The sequence below is a fragment of the Zonotrichia leucophrys genome, chromosome 4, assembly GCF_028769735.1.
Source record: "Zonotrichia leucophrys gambelii isolate GWCS_2022_RI chromosome 4, RI_Zleu_2.0, whole genome shotgun sequence".
In the NCBI taxonomy this organism is placed as follows: Eukaryota; Metazoa; Chordata; class Aves; order Passeriformes; family Passerellidae; genus Zonotrichia; species Zonotrichia leucophrys.
Genome location: NC_088173.1, coordinates 60513239 through 60533462, shown reverse-complemented (window position 1 = coordinate 60533462; position 20224 = coordinate 60513239). Strand labels below are relative to the sequence as shown.

Genomic DNA, 20224 nt, shown 5'->3' with positions numbered 1-20224 from the left:
TTTGGTAGATCCACTGGTACAAGCTCACATGAGAAAAACTTCTGAAGGTCAGACTCACAGGAGGGAACTGTCATTCCATTTCAGCCCGCTGTAAAAACACGTGGGATTTTCTTGTGTAGACACACAAGTAGAAGAGTTTCAAATGATTTGAGGAAAGCTTAGGTCAGGTAAGTGTAGGCACAGTCATAGGAGTTTTTAAATTCAGTAGCACAAATCATCATGCTTCCTCCTGTCTGGCTCAGTGCCCTCTCTTTTGATGCATTTCATTATGGTGCAATGTCACAGAAAGATGCTTGTAAAATGTTTGCTAGGCATTGCTCCCTTCTAGACCTGGAGAATTGTATCCCTACTGTTGTCCTGGGTTGAGTTGGATTTGAAACTAATGAAATTATCAGCAGCAACATTTTCTAACTTTTGGGAAAGGTTCAGCCACCATAGTGTCAGGTACAGAGCAAACACATAGATGACATGATTTTAAGTTTCATCAGTTTAGTAGGGCTAATCTGACTAAATAAGGCTTCAGGTTGTCCAAAGACAGATTCAGCAAGTGAAGAAGGAATGAAATGTAAATACTCTCAAGTCTCAGATTTTGTAAAAGCAATGGCATTTATTAAATTCCTTAAAGAGAAACAAGAGAGATTTCATCAAGAATAATTATTTTCAGTGGGAGGCTGATATAAAGTGGCCACAGAGACAACCAGAGAGAAAGTGTACATTTGTCTTTTAGTATTGTGCTTTAAACAGAATTACTGTTAATTTCTCCATCACATTAATAGTTGGGTAATTCTATTGCTGCAACTAATCTAAATGATCTTCTGCTGATTTCTTCCACAGCTTATTTGAAGATGGGAGATTTTTACTACTATGGCTACCAGAACCAGTCTAGAGACCTGGAGCTGTCCATGCGGATGTACGCCCAGGCTGCCTTGGAGGGGGATTCACAGGTATGGCAAAACACCAGAGTGTGGAACAATCAGAGCTGGGACTGGTTCTTCTGCTTGGCCTCATCTGCACCAAAGAAACCTGCTAGAATAGATTACAATTATTTCAAAATGCCTTGTGAGTCAGTAGTTGTTGTTTCATAATAGAAGATAAACTTAGCATAGATTAATGGTCTTAGAATTAGGCTGCTTTGTAAGCTAAAGGTAAATGGCCTAATTTGGTGCTACCTTACCTTGATGCAATTGACTTAGTTGTGACCTCAGTATTTTTGCGATTGCAAGAGGAAGAATGAATAGACTGAGTTGTATTCCAGTCCTATCCTCTCCCATTTTATGATAAAAAAAAGAAGACTAGCCCATTTCCCTTGGTATATTATACCAAGTGAATCCCAGGGTGAATTTTGTTCCCTAACAAAGGTTTCATCTTAAAATGCTTTATAACTAAAGAATACACCATGTCACCTTACCAAAGACATGCAGTGTTTCACCACTGAGTTTCCCGTTCTCAGGACAGAACAGGAGTGTGCTGGGTGCAATATTCTGTTCTCCCTGTCCCTATGGCAATATCCCCAGATGAAGTGTTGTATATGAACTTGTCAAAGGTGGTTTTGTTTTGAGGTTATTAGGATAAAATATTACTGCTAAACTAGCAGAGATGCATAAATAGTTACTTTAAGTATGAAAATCAAAGTGATAGGGAATCCTGTAAAATGTGTCATGTGTGTTCATCTTCATGACTCTGAAGAGACACAGGGTTGCCTAAGACTTGCCCAAATAAGCAAACCCATAAGATTAAGGACTTAAATTGTCTGAGGAAATTTCTGCTCTCAATTTCACTATTCCGATTCTGTTGATCTGTGGAGCTATGTGAAGGGGAATGGAACAGTAAAAGAATAGAAATCCATTTCTGCTTTCACTCTGCATTTCCCTAGGAGAAAAAATGTCAGTTTGGTATGGTGAATGGACTTAAAGAGCAATTCAAAATAAGAAAGAAACCATCTGGAAAAAGATATGAGCTAAGAAAAGTGTCACAACATCTGAATGTTTCTTTGGCATTTTCAGTACTTACCTGAGTGTATGGTTAGGAGAAAAGGCTCTCATAATTATTCAGTGAATATCACATTATACTAACAAATTTAGGGAAGACAGTTATAATTATTTAGATACTTGGTGCTTAAATACAGAAATGAAAATTGAATGTTTCAAAGGTGTGCATTTTTTACCTGTTAGGGTTTCTTCAATTTGGCCCTTGTCATGGAAGAGGGCAACTCCATACCTTCCTACATTCTGGATCACTTGGAAATTGATCAAGCATTGCATTCTAGTAATACATCACTTCTTCAGGAGCTCTATTACAGGTGAGTCTTTTTTACCCTTAATCAACATCTTCTGGTTTTCCACATGAGTAACATTTACTCTGGAGGACAGCACCTCCTGTAATTATTAACTTTGTTCACTTTTGTGATTTAAGGCAGGTTACGGTCAACATACTTAAAATTCTTAAATTCCCTAATTATATTTCAGTTTTTACCTGATTATATGTGGTTACCTGAAATAGTAGGGACTGGATTCAATAATCCAGGAGGTCTTTTCCAGTTCAATATATTTCATTTCCTAAGTTAGGCACTGGTGATTTGTATGCAGTCCAAACCAGTAGTTGAATTTTAAATGTAGCATAATTTAATACAGAACTTAAAAATATTTAACTGGGAAAACAGCAATCCTCTCTATTGATTCTGCAAATATGTCCAAATATGGTGGCACAGAATATTGGCTATCTGAGAATGTTACAGGTCTGCTGCCTGAATGACCTGTGCCAGCACTATTCATGGACAAACCGCCTGATGTCCTCTGGTTCCAGTACAGAACTTGGGTTTCCTTTACCCAGGTAAAGCAACAGGTGTTGGAAGGCACAGTGGGAATGTGACGCTTATTTGGTGAATTTGTGGAAATGCCTTTCAAATATTTGAAGAAGCAGGAGCTAATGCTCAATACATGAGGCTGTGAATGATGATGTGTGCTTTATCATCTGTTTTGCCACTCAAGGAACCCAGAAAGGTGGAGATGACACCAACGTTGAAAGCTCATTTGTCTCTTCACCAACAGTCTGCTGAAATTGTTCTTCACTGCAGTTAGACTGAACTTGTACCCTAAATTGCTTCCAGTGGACATGAAACTGTTAGTCAGATACATTGGGGTTCTGGACCATCTGGGGTTGTGAGCTTGAGTCTGAATTCTGCCTTCACTTGGGCTGAATCACCTGCTTTGCTGTGAGAGTAATTCCAGAGTTGACAGTGCTGAAGGGTTTTCCCATCATCATACAATTTTGTCCAAAAGGGCACATACTTTTCTATATTTTTATATATATATTCACATACTCAGTCTATGACTTTATAGCTAAATTATATGTATATTTATAATAAAATTTACGTAGAAAAGGTGTGTGTATATATATATATACACATCATCACTCTTTCCTTAGCTTTGTAGAAAAGAATCAATTGAAGCTTAAAATAGATGCCTGTGATTTAGCTGTCTAAACTCCCCTGGTAGGTGAAGTCCTACTTGATAGAAATAAGAAAGCTGCTCAGCTCACCCCACAGGAGGTGGGTACCTTGTGCTAGTCACCTAAAACACTCTTCAAGCTCTGACTTCATTCTATTAGACAGCTTTGTCTCTAAAGGACTTTTGGCACCAGTGTTCTGTGTAGGCAACTAAATTTCGTACATCTAATTTTAAATCAAGTCCTTCTGCTGTTGAGTCACATTACTCAGAGCTTGTTCTGTGACTGCTTTGAAAGTGTAGCCTGGTCGCTTAGACCCAGTGTTGAGTAGTAAGAAAATAAAAAGACACATTTCTAGGGTAAGGTATTCTGTGCTTAATAGGTTTAAGCTGGTATCTTTCTGAATTTTTACTTCACCATCTGTGAGATAGTGATGATGATATTCATTTGTTTTTCTGATTTACTGGTTCTGCAAACCCATTTGAGAGCCCCAGATGATTGATGCCACAAAACTGTGGAGGAGGACTAATAAGTTCTTTTTATCTTATTGTTGTAGGTGCTGGAATAATAGTAACCAAGAAACAATTAGCCCATGCTCATTAGCATTGCTTTATTTTTACATGAGAGTTCTCTGGAACAATGTTTTGCACTCTACTCTGGTATGTATTGCCCCTTTATTACATGCACAGCTCATTTGGAAATTTAGCTTGGCTTTGCACTGCTCTAACAATATTTTTTAAATTATTGTCACAGATCTACTTCATGGGAACCTTTCTTTTATCGATTCTTGTTGCATTTGCAGTGCAGTCTTTTCAGTCCTTGTCTGGTAAGTATGTGCCATAGTAAAACTGATGAAAGAGGAGTGATCTTTTTAGGTCACTAAAACCTTCAAAATGAAACCAAAAGTCTTGATTTTATAGAAGTACCTCTGAGCAGTAGCTTGTTTAACACATAAGTCATTTTTTGATCATTAAAAAGGAGTAGATGAAGCAAAGCAAAAAAAAACCAAACTGTCAGTTACTGCTCTTCTAAAGGAGCTTCTCTTGCTAAAGGAGATTCTTAATAAAAGCCCTAACTACATGTGATTATTCCCCATCTCTCAGCATGCAATACTGTTACAATAATGATATGACTTTGATTCCCTGGCTAGTCTCTGCAATATGTAGTCAAAGAGTGTTTCCTGTTTCATAGGATTGGATCTCTTCAGACGCAAGGTGGGAGAAAAAATGGGGTTCCAAGAGCTGGTACATGAGTAACTTAGTAAGAGTCAGTTCAGACTCTTAACACCAGTAACAGAATCAGCAAATGCATTCAGTCAGGAGTTACAGAACCTGTTATAATAATTGGGAAATCCTGCTTTCTTTTCCTACTAGTTATTAATTTATCTAACTTTAGAATCATGCAACAAATTTATGAAGTATATAGTTACAGATCTTCTTTCAGTATTTCCAAACCTTTGAATATTATCTTTATATGTAATTTTACATCCGTGTAATATTTAAATATTGACTAATAGACTTCCTAGACACAGTGGGGTTTTCTTACATAATTTCTTTTGACATTCTTCTGAAGCTTTTAATTCTCCTGGAAGAAGATCAGAACCATTCTCACATGATGTCCCTTCCTCCTTAGGGAATGACAGTGAGGATGCTACCAGAGCAGTACAGCAGGATGAACCTACTCTTTCAAGTGATTTATCACAGCAGGAGTCAAACCCTCAGAGTCCTCTAGTCACCAGCTGAAGTGCAGTTGTCTTAAGGTCGACATCCATTGGGAAGACAGGATATGAACAACTACAAATCTAAGAACTGGCAACCAACCCTGTACATGGCATTAATAATGCAGTCCAACAGCTGAAGTTGTAGGGAAGTTCACTGATCTGACTTCTCCACTACAGAGGAAAACCATCCCTATAATTTATTTAACTCCAAACAGATGATGCAGATTATCTCACTATACCCAACACATGATCATACTGTATGTCATGGAAGGACCTGGAAGGAAGCCTGCAACGTCTGTGCCTAATTGAAAAATAAGCAAACATCCCACAGGTTTTAATGAGGTTTTACTTACATGTCTAATCTCTTATTAAATTGCTTTTACTGCATTTGAGCTTATTTATTGGTGAAATTAGCAAAGTTTTCCAAGTCTGAATCACTGAAATTACATAAAAGCGAAACCCAGTCACCAATACTTTCCAAGTTCCATGGAAACCTGTTCAGGACTCCAATATATGCAATAGTGGAAATGTGTTTTTTGGCATTTTATATTCCATGCTGATTTTTCAATGTGAAAAGTGTTTTGTTTTGAAAGAAAACACACCAGGAATATTTGCAATATCTTCATAACATATTAGTTATGGCTAACTTTTAGTCAAAGTTTTACAAGCATCCACATTTTCTGGTGGACACAACAAAATGTTTCTCTTCCTGCCAAGAGCCACTGATTAGAGAAAGGAGCTCCCCAATGAATAAATAAAAGAATATTCAAGTGTGATCAGGTGACGCAAAGTGAACAAAAATTATTTTTGTATTCTTCTGTAGATAACACTGGCAAGGATTTATTTCATGTTCTGTAATGACTCTAAAAGACACATTTAAGTGACAGTGTATTTGATAAATGTTGGATGGGACATACAGATAACATGTATGGAGTGCAAATACCTTCTGTCTGATTTAAAGTTCTCTGTAAAGCGGCTGTAGGAAGGGTCTAACCTGTACAGCAGGTGTGCAGTCACCTCTGCAAAATGATGTAGATCTCAGTCTATAAATTGCATCAATCTATGCATTATTGAGGGTTAAATCCACTTTCCTTGCACTACATTATTTACTCTTGTAAATAAAAATATTTTTTTAATTCAGCCTGTATGTGAAGGAATTTCTTTTAAGCCACCTCTTGGATGAAATATTATCTTGCTGTTGCAATCTCTCAAGATCATTATTTACATGTCTGTTTACTTAGCTTCAAATGCAACAATCGCCTTTCACTTTCTTTGAGGAATACAGTCTTCTCACAGAGCAAACCTGGAATATTTTGTTTTGTTTTTCAAAACAAAAGAACAAGGCTTAGGAGGTTTCAGTGAGAAAAGAATGATTTAAAAGTAAAAAAAAATCTTTGACCTTCAAGAGAGGTTTTTATATATAAATGTCTATACATACATATCATCAAGGTATATTTTCCTTGCAGAAAACTGAAAATTCAAGTGTTGAGAGAAGAGTTGATGCTTTGAGGCAGCAGCTCCCTTGACAAGTCATGGGATAAAAATGAAGATGTTGAAGCTCCTCCCCCTCCCTCTGAGGAAGTAAATTGTTTGTCGCGTTACCAAATTTTTCATTTATTTGATCAAGAACTGTGCAAAGAATACTTTTTGTTCTTAGTACAGTTGTAGATACAGATTTTGTTCTTTCTATGTATAGGCAGGTATTTTAATGTGTGAGAAGGGAGCTTGACTTTTACATACTAAACTGTTGTACTCACTGGGGTTAGATTATGGGTATTTGATATCCATTGCAAATGCTCCCTGTTATTTTTGAGTCTGTTTTGAGTTGCAAAAACTTGTGCAGCTAAATTTGCGTATATCAAATTCCTTAACACAAAGTTATGGCTATTTCAAGAGCCCTCTCAATTGTATTTTTGTCGCCTAACAGAAGAAGACTGTGCAGCTGTATTAAAACTGGAGCAGGTTTAGATGGTAAACCCAGAAGCATTGCAGAAAGTCAAGTGTAGCCCTTGAAGACAAGCAGACAAATGTCACAACACAGGCACAGTGTTAGGTTAGGTAGCAAATGGCATGCACAGTTAGATGTTCACAAAATACTGTTTGGGCCTGCATAAGGCAATTCTTGCTTATAGTTAGCTACACATTAAAGGTGTATTTTGCTACAAATGTCACATGTAGCAAAACCAAAGCCCCTGGTGAAATACTAATCCCATAGGAGTTTGTCAGTGCTGGTGTGATTGCAGCCCATGTGTTGCAATCTGGGAGTTCTCCAATCAGCAGTGGTTTAGATTGTGTAAACACAGGTCAGAGTTAAGTGTTAGCACTCCAGCTCACTCTGTTTTCCTCACTAAAGCACATGTTCTGAACTCTAGTAATTAACTAATTTGAAGAGTTCTGCCAGAAACAATTCAACATCTATATTTCAGAAGGCAATTGCTGAAGCTGCAATATATTTCATGATACCAGCAGTTAGTAGTTCCATCTTTGTTTATTGTTACCTATTACATCAGAAGTTCTACCAAAGTATTTTAAGATAAGCAGCTCTTCACAATAAACTGGCAATCCTGAAGGCTGAAATAATATTAGTCACATTGTTGTCCTTCACTTCTTATAAAAGCCAGAGGGCCATTGACAACCTAGAGAATCAACCAATTCCCAGTGAGAAAGAGAATGGTTGTTTACACAAAGCAGCTACATAGTTTGTGACACCCACAATGAAAGCAGGGAGAGAAGGGGAAAAGAGTTGCTGCATCAATAATTATTTTTCATAAATTGAAACATGGTCACTGAAGTTTATAGTTTCTGCAACCCATGTTGAGTGTTCAGGGTGGGAATAAGGAAATAATAAATCACAGTTGTGGAGCTGAACTGCTCTATATTGTTTGCCTGTACACAATTGGTAGAAGTCCAGCCATCTGAACAACACAGGTCATGCATAAGGCAGGGTAAGTGCTGACCATTTTTCTTTCTCCCTTGGTTGTGCTCAGAATCATCTCTAGCAAATAAATTATGGAAAAGAAAGAATTTCAGAAGGGTTATTTACAAAATAGGTGCCAAATTATCTAAAATTAATACAGTTTACACCAAGTAGATGGATTTGTGTGTTACAGAAAGTGACAGGAGAGAGATTGCTGCCTGCAATGTATCAAAGCGCTGTGGGAAGAAGGGAGAATCAAATAGGTGAAGATAGGCTAAGAAAAATAAGTCAATGTTGAGCAGTTCTGAGTAGTTACCAACTACAGTTTTATGAAGAAAATAATTCAGACCAGTTATGAAAGATTTGCATCTATGCTGAGAAGTTTGCTCAGTTCTGAATCACACGGTAGGGTAGTAGCAGGACAGCACCAAATGTGGGAGGCATCCATATGGGGGTGACTGACCATGGGTGCGTGGTTTTGCTTCCTAGAAGATACATCCCAATAAATAATCATGAGGACAGACTTAAAGTTCTATATTAATACCTTGCAATATCAATGTCAATATTTAGTGATAGAGGGAACACTTGTGAATTAATCCTGATATACTGATTACATATTATAAACATACCCCTTGCTGGTATTTTTGTATTCCCATTTGAACTGGAAGAGCATAGATGATGTTTAAAAACCACATGTGAAACATGGATTATCTGTGAAGAGGATTTATAACAGATTCTTTTCTGTGTAAGCTGTCCTCATTGACTAATGGACTATGACATTTAGCACTGGCTGTTGACCCTTATCCTGAATGAAAGATAGCACAAAGGCATGAAACAAGTTGAATAAGCTTTGGCAGAGGAACTCCATCCATAGAGTCTCATCTTCCTCCCATAAATGTGTGAACTCTATTAAAAGACTGGGATGTAGGAAGAGAGCAAAAATAAAAGGCTAGATTTTTTTAAGAAAAAGCCCAAGGGTAAGAAAACTAAACTATATCAAAGGGAATCTGAGCATGGAGCAATTTCTTATGCTGTCTTCTAAGAAGTAAGTGACAAGCACAATTACTAAATAATCAACAGAAAATTGTAAATAAAGAAAATGCAGCATCTGGAATATAGGTGTATTGGAAATGCATCACAGCCTCATTATTTATCTAAATACCTAATTCCTGTGGCAGGAGACTTCATTATATTTGCAATAAGGAAAGTGAGTCTATAGCTAATTAGAAAATCAGACCAGATAAGGAGACATGAGTAACCCAAATGGAATGGAAAAGATTCTTGCATTATTACAGTATATACTTATGTAACAGTTACAGTAAGCAAGGCAAAAAACCCAAAACCCACAACCAAACAGAAGCCAAATCACCTGCAGCAGATCAGATATTCTGAGGCACTGATGTTCCAAACTGAAATTGCACCAACAGTGCTGAGTACCTGTTGACTTAAGGGACTTGAGTTATTTGACAAGTGCTATCAGATACCCATCCACCTTTGGGCATCTAAATAACCCCTTAGAAGAAAACTGGCTACAACAGCTTTGTTTATAACTGTTCAGGGATCTTTCTGTTAACATATTCCTTGACCTTCCTTCCCTCCCCAGTCTGCATTTTTTTGATTTCTGTTGTTTCTTTCATTTGTCCACACTGACCTCTCCTTAATCACTTATGAACTGTCTAGATATCTCCTAATGCCTAGCATTGCTATTTGCTCTTATCGGTTATGCCAGGTGAGCAGGGAAAAGCACAAGTCCATTAGCAAACCTAGCATGCTTTTTTTGATAGTCAGCCAAGGCAGAAACTGAGATACCTGCTCGGCATTATCTGTCTGTCCATTACAGCATGTGCTGAGAAATTGATTTACGCAGCAATAGTGATAGTGCAAGTTATAAGCAAATCTCCCTGGATAGACTAGTAATGATAAACTAACCAAGGCCAGGCTCTGCTGTCTGGTTGTGATGAGTTAAACTTTTCCTGTGAACCCATTTGTCTCATCTGGTGCTTCTTGGACCAGTCTTGGCCCGTAAAACCCCCAAATGGTGCCCAGCCATTGTCCAGGAGGATTCTTCTCAAATGGGCTCGAGCTAGGTCAAGCAGCACACCCCCAAATAGCTAAGATAGTGCCCAAGAATATCCTCCAGACCTTGTTCAGTTTAGTTGTGCAGATGAACCAAGACTCTTTGCCTCTCTTACAGGCCATAAAAGGCTCCATTCCACCCCCAAGCACTGACTGAGATTAGCCCTTACAATTTCACCAGCCTGTTTATCAATGTGAGCCTTTCAGCAGCCCTAGCATGGCCAGAGCTGTTTTGAAGGCTTGCTTTCTTGAGAGAAGCGTGTTCAGCCTGTGTTTGCAGAACACAGGACAGTCTTTCCAAAAAACACCAGTACTGACTAGCTGGAATGAGAAATTAGTGTCTCCACTCATGTTTTGTCTTGTTTCATGAAGACCAAATTGTAGTTTTCCCTTCTCCTTTGCAGAGTTAGTAGTGGCAATAACACTGTCCCCGCTTCCTTGTCCTGTATCAGCTCTGTCTTGTGTCCTACCCAAGTGACAAGGTTTAGAGGCTTCCATCTCTCATCAGTCCTTCATTGCTCTTCCAAGCCAGCTCCAGCTGCACAAGGATAACCTTTCCAGTATAATTTGAGTTAAACACAGTACACTAGTCCCAGAAAACAAGTTAACCTTTGCAGTTCAGTTGGTTACAATGCCAGCAGGGGAAACCCTGATACACCCACTCCAATGCAGAAAACTCTAGGCCAGTTCATTAAACACATATGAGAAGTTGCAGAGGGCCAGGTAGCCTGATCAGAAGGAAGTGGGTGAGGCATTCTACTGGCAGCTGTAAGTAGTCTCAAAATCACAGACACTAGTTCCTGTGAGTGAGTTTAACTACACTGACATCAGCTGGAGAAGCAGCAGAGCAAAGCACAAACAGCCCATCCAGGAATTTCCTGGACAGCACTGATAACAGCTTCCTCACACAGGCAGAGGAGCTCGCACAAGGAATAGTGGGCTCTCAACCCCAGCCTAACACACAGGGAAGGCCTCCAAGGCTGGAGATGTGAAGGCTGGGGGCAGCCTTGGGTGCAGTGACCATGAGCATTGGAGTGCAGCACCAGACAAGGAGGAAACGGGGCAGGAAGCAAGATTGCAACTATGGGCTTCAGGAGAGCCAACTTTTGCTTCTTCAGGGATGTTCTTGGAAGAATCCCATGGAAACAGGCACTGTTGGAAAAAGGGGTTCAAAAGAGCTGGTTGATAGCTAAGGATGACTTTCTCCAACTGTGCCTCTCAATGAGAAAGAAGTCAGGCAAAGGTGTGAAGGCACCCGTGTGGATGTTTATAGAACTCCTGTCCTTACTCAGGTGTGAGCAGAAAACATACTTGAGATGGAAGCAGGGTTGGGCCACGCTGAATGAATACAGGGATATTTTTAGAGTACATAGGACTGAGACCAGGAAGGTCAAGGCCCATCTGATATTAAATCTGGCCTAGGTTGTGAAGGACAAGAAAGGCTTCTTCAAATACATCAATAATAAAAGGAAAACAAAGGATAAAGTGGGACCGTCACTAAAGGGAGGGGGACTCTGGTAAGGGAGGATACAGAGGAGGCAAAGCTACCAAACATCATCTTTGCAACAGCCTTCACTGGCAAGACCAGTCCTCAGGAATTTCTGGCCCAGGAGACCAAGGTAAGGGAATGATGGAAAGAACACTTTCCTTTCAAGGAGAATTAGTTAGAGAACAGCCAGGTAACCTTGACATCCACAAGCCTATGGGCCCTGACTGGATGTATCCATGAGTGCTGGGAGAGCTGGCAGACACCATAGCAAGGCCTCCTGTGATCATCTTTGAAACGTCGTGGAGATCAGGAGAGGTGTCTGAGGACTGCAAGAAAGCAAATGTCACCCCAGTCTTCAAAAATGGTAAGGAGGAGGACCCAGGAACTACTAGCCAGTTAGCCTCTACCTCAATCCCTGCAGAAATGAGGGAGCACTTCTATTCTGGAGGATGTCTATCCACATGGATTACACAGAGGTGATCAGGAATAGTCAGCATGGACTCAGTAAAAATAAATCATGCTTGGCTGACCTGCTTGCCTCCTTTGATGAAACAACTTCCTGGATGGATGAGGGGAAAAGCAGTGGATGTTTTCTACCTCAACTTCAGCAAGGCTTTTGACACTGTCTCTCACCTCAACAGGTTGGAGAGTTGAGCAGAGAAGAACCATCTAAAATTCAACAAAGACAAATACAGGGTTCTGCACCTGGGGAAAAATAACCCCAGGGACCAGCACATCCCTGGGGCCAAACTGCTGGAAAGCAGCTCTGCAAAGAAGGACCTGGTGGACACCAAGTGTCCATGAGCCAGCAGTGCCCTTGTGGCCAGGAGGGCCAGTGGTACATGGGGTGCATTAGGGAGAGCATTGCCAGCAGGCTGAGGGAGGTGATCCTGCCCCTCTGCTCAGCCCTGGTGAAGCTCATCTGGAGTTCTGTGTCCAGTTCTGGGCTCCTCAGTACCAGAGAGACATGGAGCTCCTGGAACAGGCCCAGAGGAGGGTGACAAAGATGCTGAAGGGACTGGAACAGCTCTGTTGTGAGGACAGGCTGAGGGAGCTGGGCCTGTTCAGCCTTGAGAAGACACAGCTGGGAGGGGAGCTCATCAATGTCTGTCAGTACCTCAGAGGGAGGGTGGCAGGAGATGGAGCCAGGCTCTGCTCAGTGGGGCCAAGAAACAGGACAAGAGGGAACAGGCAGACACTGATGCCCAGGAAGTTCCACCTGAACATGAGGAAGAATCCACTGTGTGAGTGACAGAGCACTGGAACAGGTTGCCTAGAGAGGTCTTAGAGTCTCTGTCACTGGAAATATTCAAGAAGTGCCTAGATGCAACCCTGTGCCATGTGCTCTAGAGTAATCCTGCCTGAGCAGGGAGGCTGGACCACATAACCAAACAACTCTGGTCTCTTCCAACTCTACCCATTCTCTGATCAGAAATTTTTCCTCTAGATCTTTTTAAGTCTTTACTGCTCAGCTGTGTCTGACTCCCATCAAGTTTTTATAATATCACCAGCAGCCTTCAGAAGCACTAGTAGGCCAATATTTAAGAGTTGGTTTTCTGACCTGAGAAGCTGCCATAGCTTAGAGACATGAATCCAAATATTCCAAGGCCCAGAGTAATTGCCACATTCTTCAGATAACCAATTTAAATTAAGAAGATTAAAAGTGGTTATCTACACTGATTAAAAGCATGTCCTTACAGAGGCCAAAACCCACCCGAGGAGTGACAGCCATGCAGAGATAACCATGGCAAGTGCCTGTGTGAGCCCTTGGTGCCCGGAGCCAGAGGCTGTCTGGCAGCAGCCTTGCTGCTCAGCCTGTTTTTAGATCTCTCCTATCTTCTACCCTGCTTTAGTGTGCTCTGCAAACATACCCTCTGTGCTTTTACAGTGTTAAAAGGAGATAAAAAGCCTCATTTTCATATCTCAAACATCCGGTGCCAATGCACAGGACATCCCTGGTGCTTGGATACTATCAGTCCCACTGAGGGAGAGTGCATGACAGAGTTGGTTACACTCTGTTGCTGATATGACAGATAGAAACCACCTTGTTCAGCATTTCAATTAAAAAAATACCTATGCATTGTTCCAAGAAAGCTTTGCTACCCCATATGACAGTTTGGTACTTTCTTTCTAATTGAATTATCTCGCAAACCCCTGCCTATTTACATTGTGCCCCCATCCCGTTATTCCAGGAATATTTAGAATCTTTTGTGATGCAGTAAATGATTTTTGTGGCCATAAGTCTGCCTATAAAAACCGTAACATTTGAATACCTGAGGCACCCACCTACCCAACCTGCAGATGAAAGCAGAAATTTAGATTTCTTCCCTGCATCTTGTAGATTTAGATATCTACCCCTGTCTCATCTAATTCCAGAACTATTTGAAGGGATGATAATGGGAGTTTAATAAAGACCTCTTCTGCAAATATATAAGATACCTGCAATTGATTCTTTTACTTACTCCAATTAAAGTGTTTTCTTTGAAACATTTAAATGGTTGCACTAGTGTTAACAAATACATGCCTAGGAGAAAGAATTTCAAGATGTAGTTTTTGAAGATACACAAAATAATGCTACTTCACTAAAGAATAATTGATGCAAACTATCTTAGATATTTATCTCATCCTTGATCTCAGACACCCCAGGACAGCAGGGTTCCATCACACATAACAGTGCCTTGGAAAGACAAACATCATCACTCCAAATGTCTCCCTTTCCTCCTTTGCCCAGCTCCATGTGCTCAGCATGATGGATTTCCCCTTGAGTCAGCTGGGGTCAGTGTCCCAGCCATGTCACCTCTCAGCTCATTGTGCAGTCCCAGGTTCCTCACTGGTGGGATGGGGTGAGGAGCAGAAAAGGCTTTTACACTGTGTAGGCACTGCTTGGCAATATCACAAACATTTCCAGATTGTCAACGCTGTTTTGTGCAAAAATCCAAAACATGACTCCATACTAGCTACTATAAAGAAAATTAACTCGGCCAGAACCAGCACAACAAACAAAAACCAGAGTTTTGTGCTTTAAATTGAGGGTAGCTGTAAAAGAAAGCAATTTTTGTTTAACTGTGAATGATAAATAAATGAAAGCAATGGAAAAACAAAAGGAAAAGGGACACATAAAAAAACCCAAACCCCACAGTCACTGGAGTCCTGAGAGTATTCTGGAGGATTTTACAGTCCCCATCACTTTTCTATACAGAAAGAGAAGAGCAGTTCTCTCTGTCTTCATTGCATTTCTCTGATAATTACAGTGACTTTGTTTATAGCAGCACAGAAGAGCTTAGAATATTCTCCTGGAAATATCTGTGCAACAGAAGACAAAGTAGTCCAGGAGTGATTCATCCTTGCATGGATTATCCCAGATGCCATTAGAAAGTTGATCTCTACTCTTTAGTGGGGAGATAATGGTCCCCTTTCAGCCAACAGCAATGGGTGAAGTCCAGACTGACAGTTCTTGAACCCAGCTTGAGTTCACAAGCCATGTCAGATTGCTGATGTTGAGCAGCAATCTCAGACTTTGAACATCCATGACTGGTCCAGGACATGGCTGGACTGGGGTCTGCTGCTTGTACCCTGTAAATTTTCCATGTTTTTCCATAGTTTTTGTGTCACCAGTCCCAGCATAAATCTCAATCACAGAAGGGAAGTCCACCTGAATATACATTTATTGGCACAGCTGGCCTCAATTCATGAGATGCATAATCTACATCCCAATACAAATTTATTTTACCTCCATTAGATTCATAGAACCATTCTCTCAGTATCCTCCTTCAAGACCTCTGTTTGCTAGGAGCACACATAACAGTATCCTCAGGATTTGTGTGCCACCAACAAAAAAAGGTGAAGAATTAGACTATTCCTTTGAAATCAGATGAAATATCATACAAACCCATTTTCTGATGGAAATGGGATATTTTTTCAGAAAGACTAGACTTTTTTCTCTTCTACAGACATAATAAATAATCAACACATATTTTCCCATCACACCCACCACACAGGCAACAGAGCAAGTTTTGACTGCATTTAAAACCTCCATACAAGTTAACTCATGACTGGGGAAGAGAAAGGAAAGAATAACACTGCTACAATAAAAATCAGCAAAAAGATCCTCAATGAGTACATCCTTCACAATATTTCTGACATCCCCAAGAAAAAAATTCCTTCTCCCACATCTCCTCTGGTTCAACAAAGTACTCTGAATAGAAACCTTTTTCCTTCCTGTTATAATACTGTGGATTCAAACCAAGTAAGAGGCGCCAAAGTATAAAAAAATTGAACATTTACCTGCTCATTAAACAGCCACAGTTTTAGACCATGTGTCTCCAGGATCAACCCTGCCCACCACAAGCAAAACTTCAGGCACACAAATACAGAGCTGTTCCTGTCTCATTCCAGCAAGCCTAAATCTGACCGCCTCTAGCAAGAGTTGTTTGTCTTCAGTCACTTTTCAGCTGTTTTCAATCCCTTTATTTTGCTTTCAAGCTTCCCCACCTGTGCCTCAGGAACCTTGATTTAGCTATTTCAGATACTTTATTTTTCTAGAGCAATTTTTCTCATCCTTTTTGAGCTGAAAAGCTGCTTGAAACTTTCAGTGGGAAAAAAAGTTTTCCAGCCCATCTTGAATGGCATTTGTTTGTAATCCAATAGATATAAAGTAGCATTTTGGGGGCTACTTCATTATTTTTCATTTCTACTTAATTTTCTCATTTCCATGTATGGAAACACATGTGATCATTAAAAAATAAACAGCAATTTTGACTGCTTGTGATATCTTACCCAGCACCAGTTATCCTACTGCCCATCATACAGCATGCACATTCAGGCATAGGCAGGCCTTGAAAATTGTGCCCTGCAGAGGCTGAGGTCAATGCCTCCTCCTGAGGTGAGCAAGGCACCTGGCCCAGGTGAGGAAATTTTAAATTCCTTTGGGATTTGCAACTAGGAGAATTGCCAGGATGTGTCAACAGATGGTGCTGGAATGGCCCTTTCTACTGGTGAGATGTGAAATCCATTCTCAGCTCTGTGATATTCTCCATTAACCAGAGTTTACTTATTGAAAATCCTCTATGTATGCTGCAGGAATTCTGCCATTCAGTCTCCCTTGTCATTTTTAAAAGACTTCTAAGCCTTTTAAATGCTAAATCTGATGTGAAAGCAATAAGTGAGGAACAGAGCATTTTGTAAAACTCATGTATTTGACATTTTGACTTAGATCCATGACTGAGCAAAAGAGGGAGGAGCCCCCACTGATCTCTGTCTACATTCTGCCCTGTGTCTGAGCCAGCCCCAAGCCCTGGTGCCCAAACCCCAAGAACCAGGGTGTCCTCAAGACCCAACAGCTCCACCAGGCTGATGGGGTGAGTATGGGGACAACCCCAAAAAGCAGACCTGTCTCCTGTATCCTGCTGCATCATTTGAGTCTTCACTGCCCTACAAGCACCCTCATGCACCCAGGGTTTTGTTTTGCCTTTGTGGATGCTCTGGCTGAGTGGTCCTTCCAGCTCCTACCAGCTTGAGATTTTGAACCCCAAAACACCTTCTGTGACGACATCTATAGTGTCTCTGTGGGAACATTTTCATTGACCAAAAATCTTGTTAATTACTCTTGCCCAAAAGTTACCCAATGGGGTGTCCTGAGACTGGGTTTTAATTAAAAGTGACAAAGGCTGAGTAAATGTAGCTTCAAACATTCCTGCCTGTGTATGGTGTGACAAGCCTCCCTGGCAAGGTGCTGCTGCACATGGTGTAAGAAAGCCCAAAAGCTTTACACTGAGCTGTGCCTCAATGTAATTTATTCAAATCACCTGTTACACGTGGTCAAGACATCTTAAAAGCATTAAAAGCTGCCTGTCAGGTATTACCCCTCTGACTCATCTCCAAGAGGGGCAGCTGAATATGACTTGGTAAGAAGTTTGTTTTACTACTTGAGTAAGACTCTTTGTGGAGCTCTCAGGCAATATTTGTATCCATCACAGGACAGGTCATTGCAACAGGAGAAGACCACTTAATCAGGATCTCCAAATTCACCAAGAAGCAGACCCCTCATTCTCTGAAGGACTAATGATGACCTTGAGTGATCCACAGATTAATCTCTTGGACACTTTTTCAAGTAACTGGTTTCAACAGTGTTATTTTCCTAGCTGTAATATCTCAGTTTTGTAGCCACTGATTATACTCTGGTTACTTTCCCTCATGGGTCATCCTTCAGCTGCCAACATCTGTTCTAAGTGCACCCCCTGAATTTCCTGCGCACAGCCCTCCAAGTGTGTGCCCAGCCCAGGGGCAGTGGATGGAGGGTCTCCTCCATCCCTCCCTCCCTCCCCTGGAACCCCAGATGAGCCCCCTGGGATGGGGTGCCCCTCAACACTGAGCTGCTTTCCCACAGCACCTCAGCAAATGCTTTGAGCCCATCTTATTTAGGGCTTTGCTGAGATTGTGAATCCATGGCTGATGGTCCCCTGACTAGGAGGGCTGGGCTGGAGCTGCTCCATCACATCCATAACCATGAGGTTCTTAGAGAAGGACTGCCACTCCATGCATCTGGGCTTAGGATGCCTTGCTTGGCTCACCAGGCATTTTGTTTTACTCCAAGGGAAGTAAATCTCGTTCCTTTCCCTGTGTTTCAAGGTAGTGTTGAAATTGCTGCTGATGAATGCAAAGCGCTCTCTGCCTGCTGCCATGTACATGCAGTCATTCAACCATCAGGTCCAGCCAGCCCCAGCATCAATCCCACATCATCCCACTCCTGGAAGTCCTGGCCTGCTTTGGAGCTCTGTTCCTCCAGCTCCTGCTCTGTGATTCCTCAATCCCCAGCAACCCAAGCTTGCAATGTGATGGAGGGAGGAGACAAAAAAACACCATTCCCTGCCCTCCTTTTCCCAAGCTGGGTGAACATCAGCTTGGGGGCTCCTTGGTTTAGCAGTGTTGCTATGTTTGAGGGGAAGGAAGAAGAGCTGTCACAGGCACAAAGGGCTGAAGGCAGAGCTGGTGTCCCACCTGAGACACAATGAGCTGCTTGGGATTTCTTCTTTCCCCTGTCCATGAACAGAAGTGTCAGCTCTGAGGGCAGTGAGGACATGCCCAGCCTGGTCAAAGGCAGCTAAGTAGATTTCCCCAGGATATACTCAGACTCAGCTTCTTTCCACTTCCAGCACAGAAGGCTGTGGTTTGAGCCATTGTGCTGTCATTTTCTTCAGAAACACTCCTTGTGTCTTACCTGTCCTCAAGCAGAGGCCGAAGGATGCTCTGCACCTTGTAGGTGGGAGCAGCCATAGGCATCCCACTCTACTGGGATATGTTTGAGACTGTTCCAGCACTCTCTTTGAGGAAGACAAGGAAATTGCACTGATAGGTATCTTGAAGAATATCTTTTCAGATGATATAAGAGCAGTAAGCAACAAACAAGAGTCAATATCATTTGTTTGTACTATGCAGCAGCACCAGAGCCAGCCTTCAAGCTGGCAACCATTTGAGATGCAGTGCCTGAGGCCATTGCATTAGTCAGTTAAAATAGTGCCTAATGTTCTCCTCACTCACATGAGCACCAATTTTCCTAATGTCAATTATGGCCATGTATTGCCTCACCAAGGGCAGCATTTGGTCCACAAATTGTTGGCATGTCCTATAATTTATGCATTTTGCATTGTGTAAAAATCCCCAGTCTATCAGCTGTGGTGTTGGTTGCAAAAGATCTGCTCCTGTAATTACCCTGGTTGTTTATGTCATGGTAATGTGTCCTTAGACGTTGAGTGATGTAAAAAGATTCATACACCAAAAGTGTAAATGGCAATTAGGGAATTTCATCAGGTGCTGAGTAAGATACAATGCTTGTGACAGTTTAATTCCAGCCTTTGCTCTGCTTCCCTTGGTGTGTTCTTGAAACACTCAGATCTTGGTTGTTAGGGGAAACCTGCTTAGGGACAACTCCATTGAATCAGTGTGGTTACTATCGCATATGCAAAGTGAACACTCAATTCTCTCGTATGGCTCTTTGTGGTAGAATTGTCATAAAGGGAGTAAGATCCAAAAAATATTCTGTAAAAAGATCATGAGTGGGTTTATACTGTCAGTGTCATGCCTCTGGCATGTGGCAACACCAGGAGTGGCCATTAGATAGTGAAAACCTTCTGAATGCAGAGTCAGAGTGCCTGCATGGAAGCACAGCCCTCTGAGTGACACAACAGGAACTGCCGTGGCATTCCCTGGTACTTGTGTGGTATCCTTGCTAATGCAGTTCTTGAAACAGTGGATTTGTGCTTCACAGGCTCACTCTTTATTCTGAAAAGACCTGATGGGATCCTGTGCTATTGATTGCGTGTGGGCTCAGCTGCTGCCAGTGGCACCACACCAGCTGCATCCCCAAATAATTTACTGTAAATCAGGGAACAGCCTTTCCCAATGGCACAGTGAGGGCTGTCCAAAGGGCCTGGCAGAGGTGAAGGTAGAGATGATGGAGCATTCAGGCAGCATTTCAGGCTGACCAGAACGCTGCACAGCGGTACAGTTCATCTGGTGCAGTTCAATGCAGTGTTATAAAGAGTTTGAAACTGGGGGAAGTGAATGTGACACTTCAGCAGAG

The 20224-nt window shown here is 41.4% G+C and overlaps 1 protein-coding gene across 1 annotated transcript in view; it reads left to right on the top strand.

Annotated features, from left to right (window-relative positions):
- Positions 1–6384, top strand: part of SEL1L3 (SEL1L family member 3) — a 33789-nt gene extending 27405 nt beyond the window's left edge. The window contains exons 20-24 of the mRNA XM_064711906.1: positions 835–944; positions 2172–2299; positions 4001–4103; positions 4198–4270; positions 5077–6384. Of these exons, the coding sequence (XP_064567976.1) occupies positions 835–944; positions 2172–2299; positions 4001–4103; positions 4198–4270; positions 5077–5186 (524 nt within the window). The 3' untranslated portion in view covers positions 5187–6384. The remainder of the gene's footprint in view (positions 1–834; positions 945–2171; positions 2300–4000; positions 4104–4197; positions 4271–5076) is intronic.
- Positions 6385–20224: the final 13840 nt, after the last annotated feature.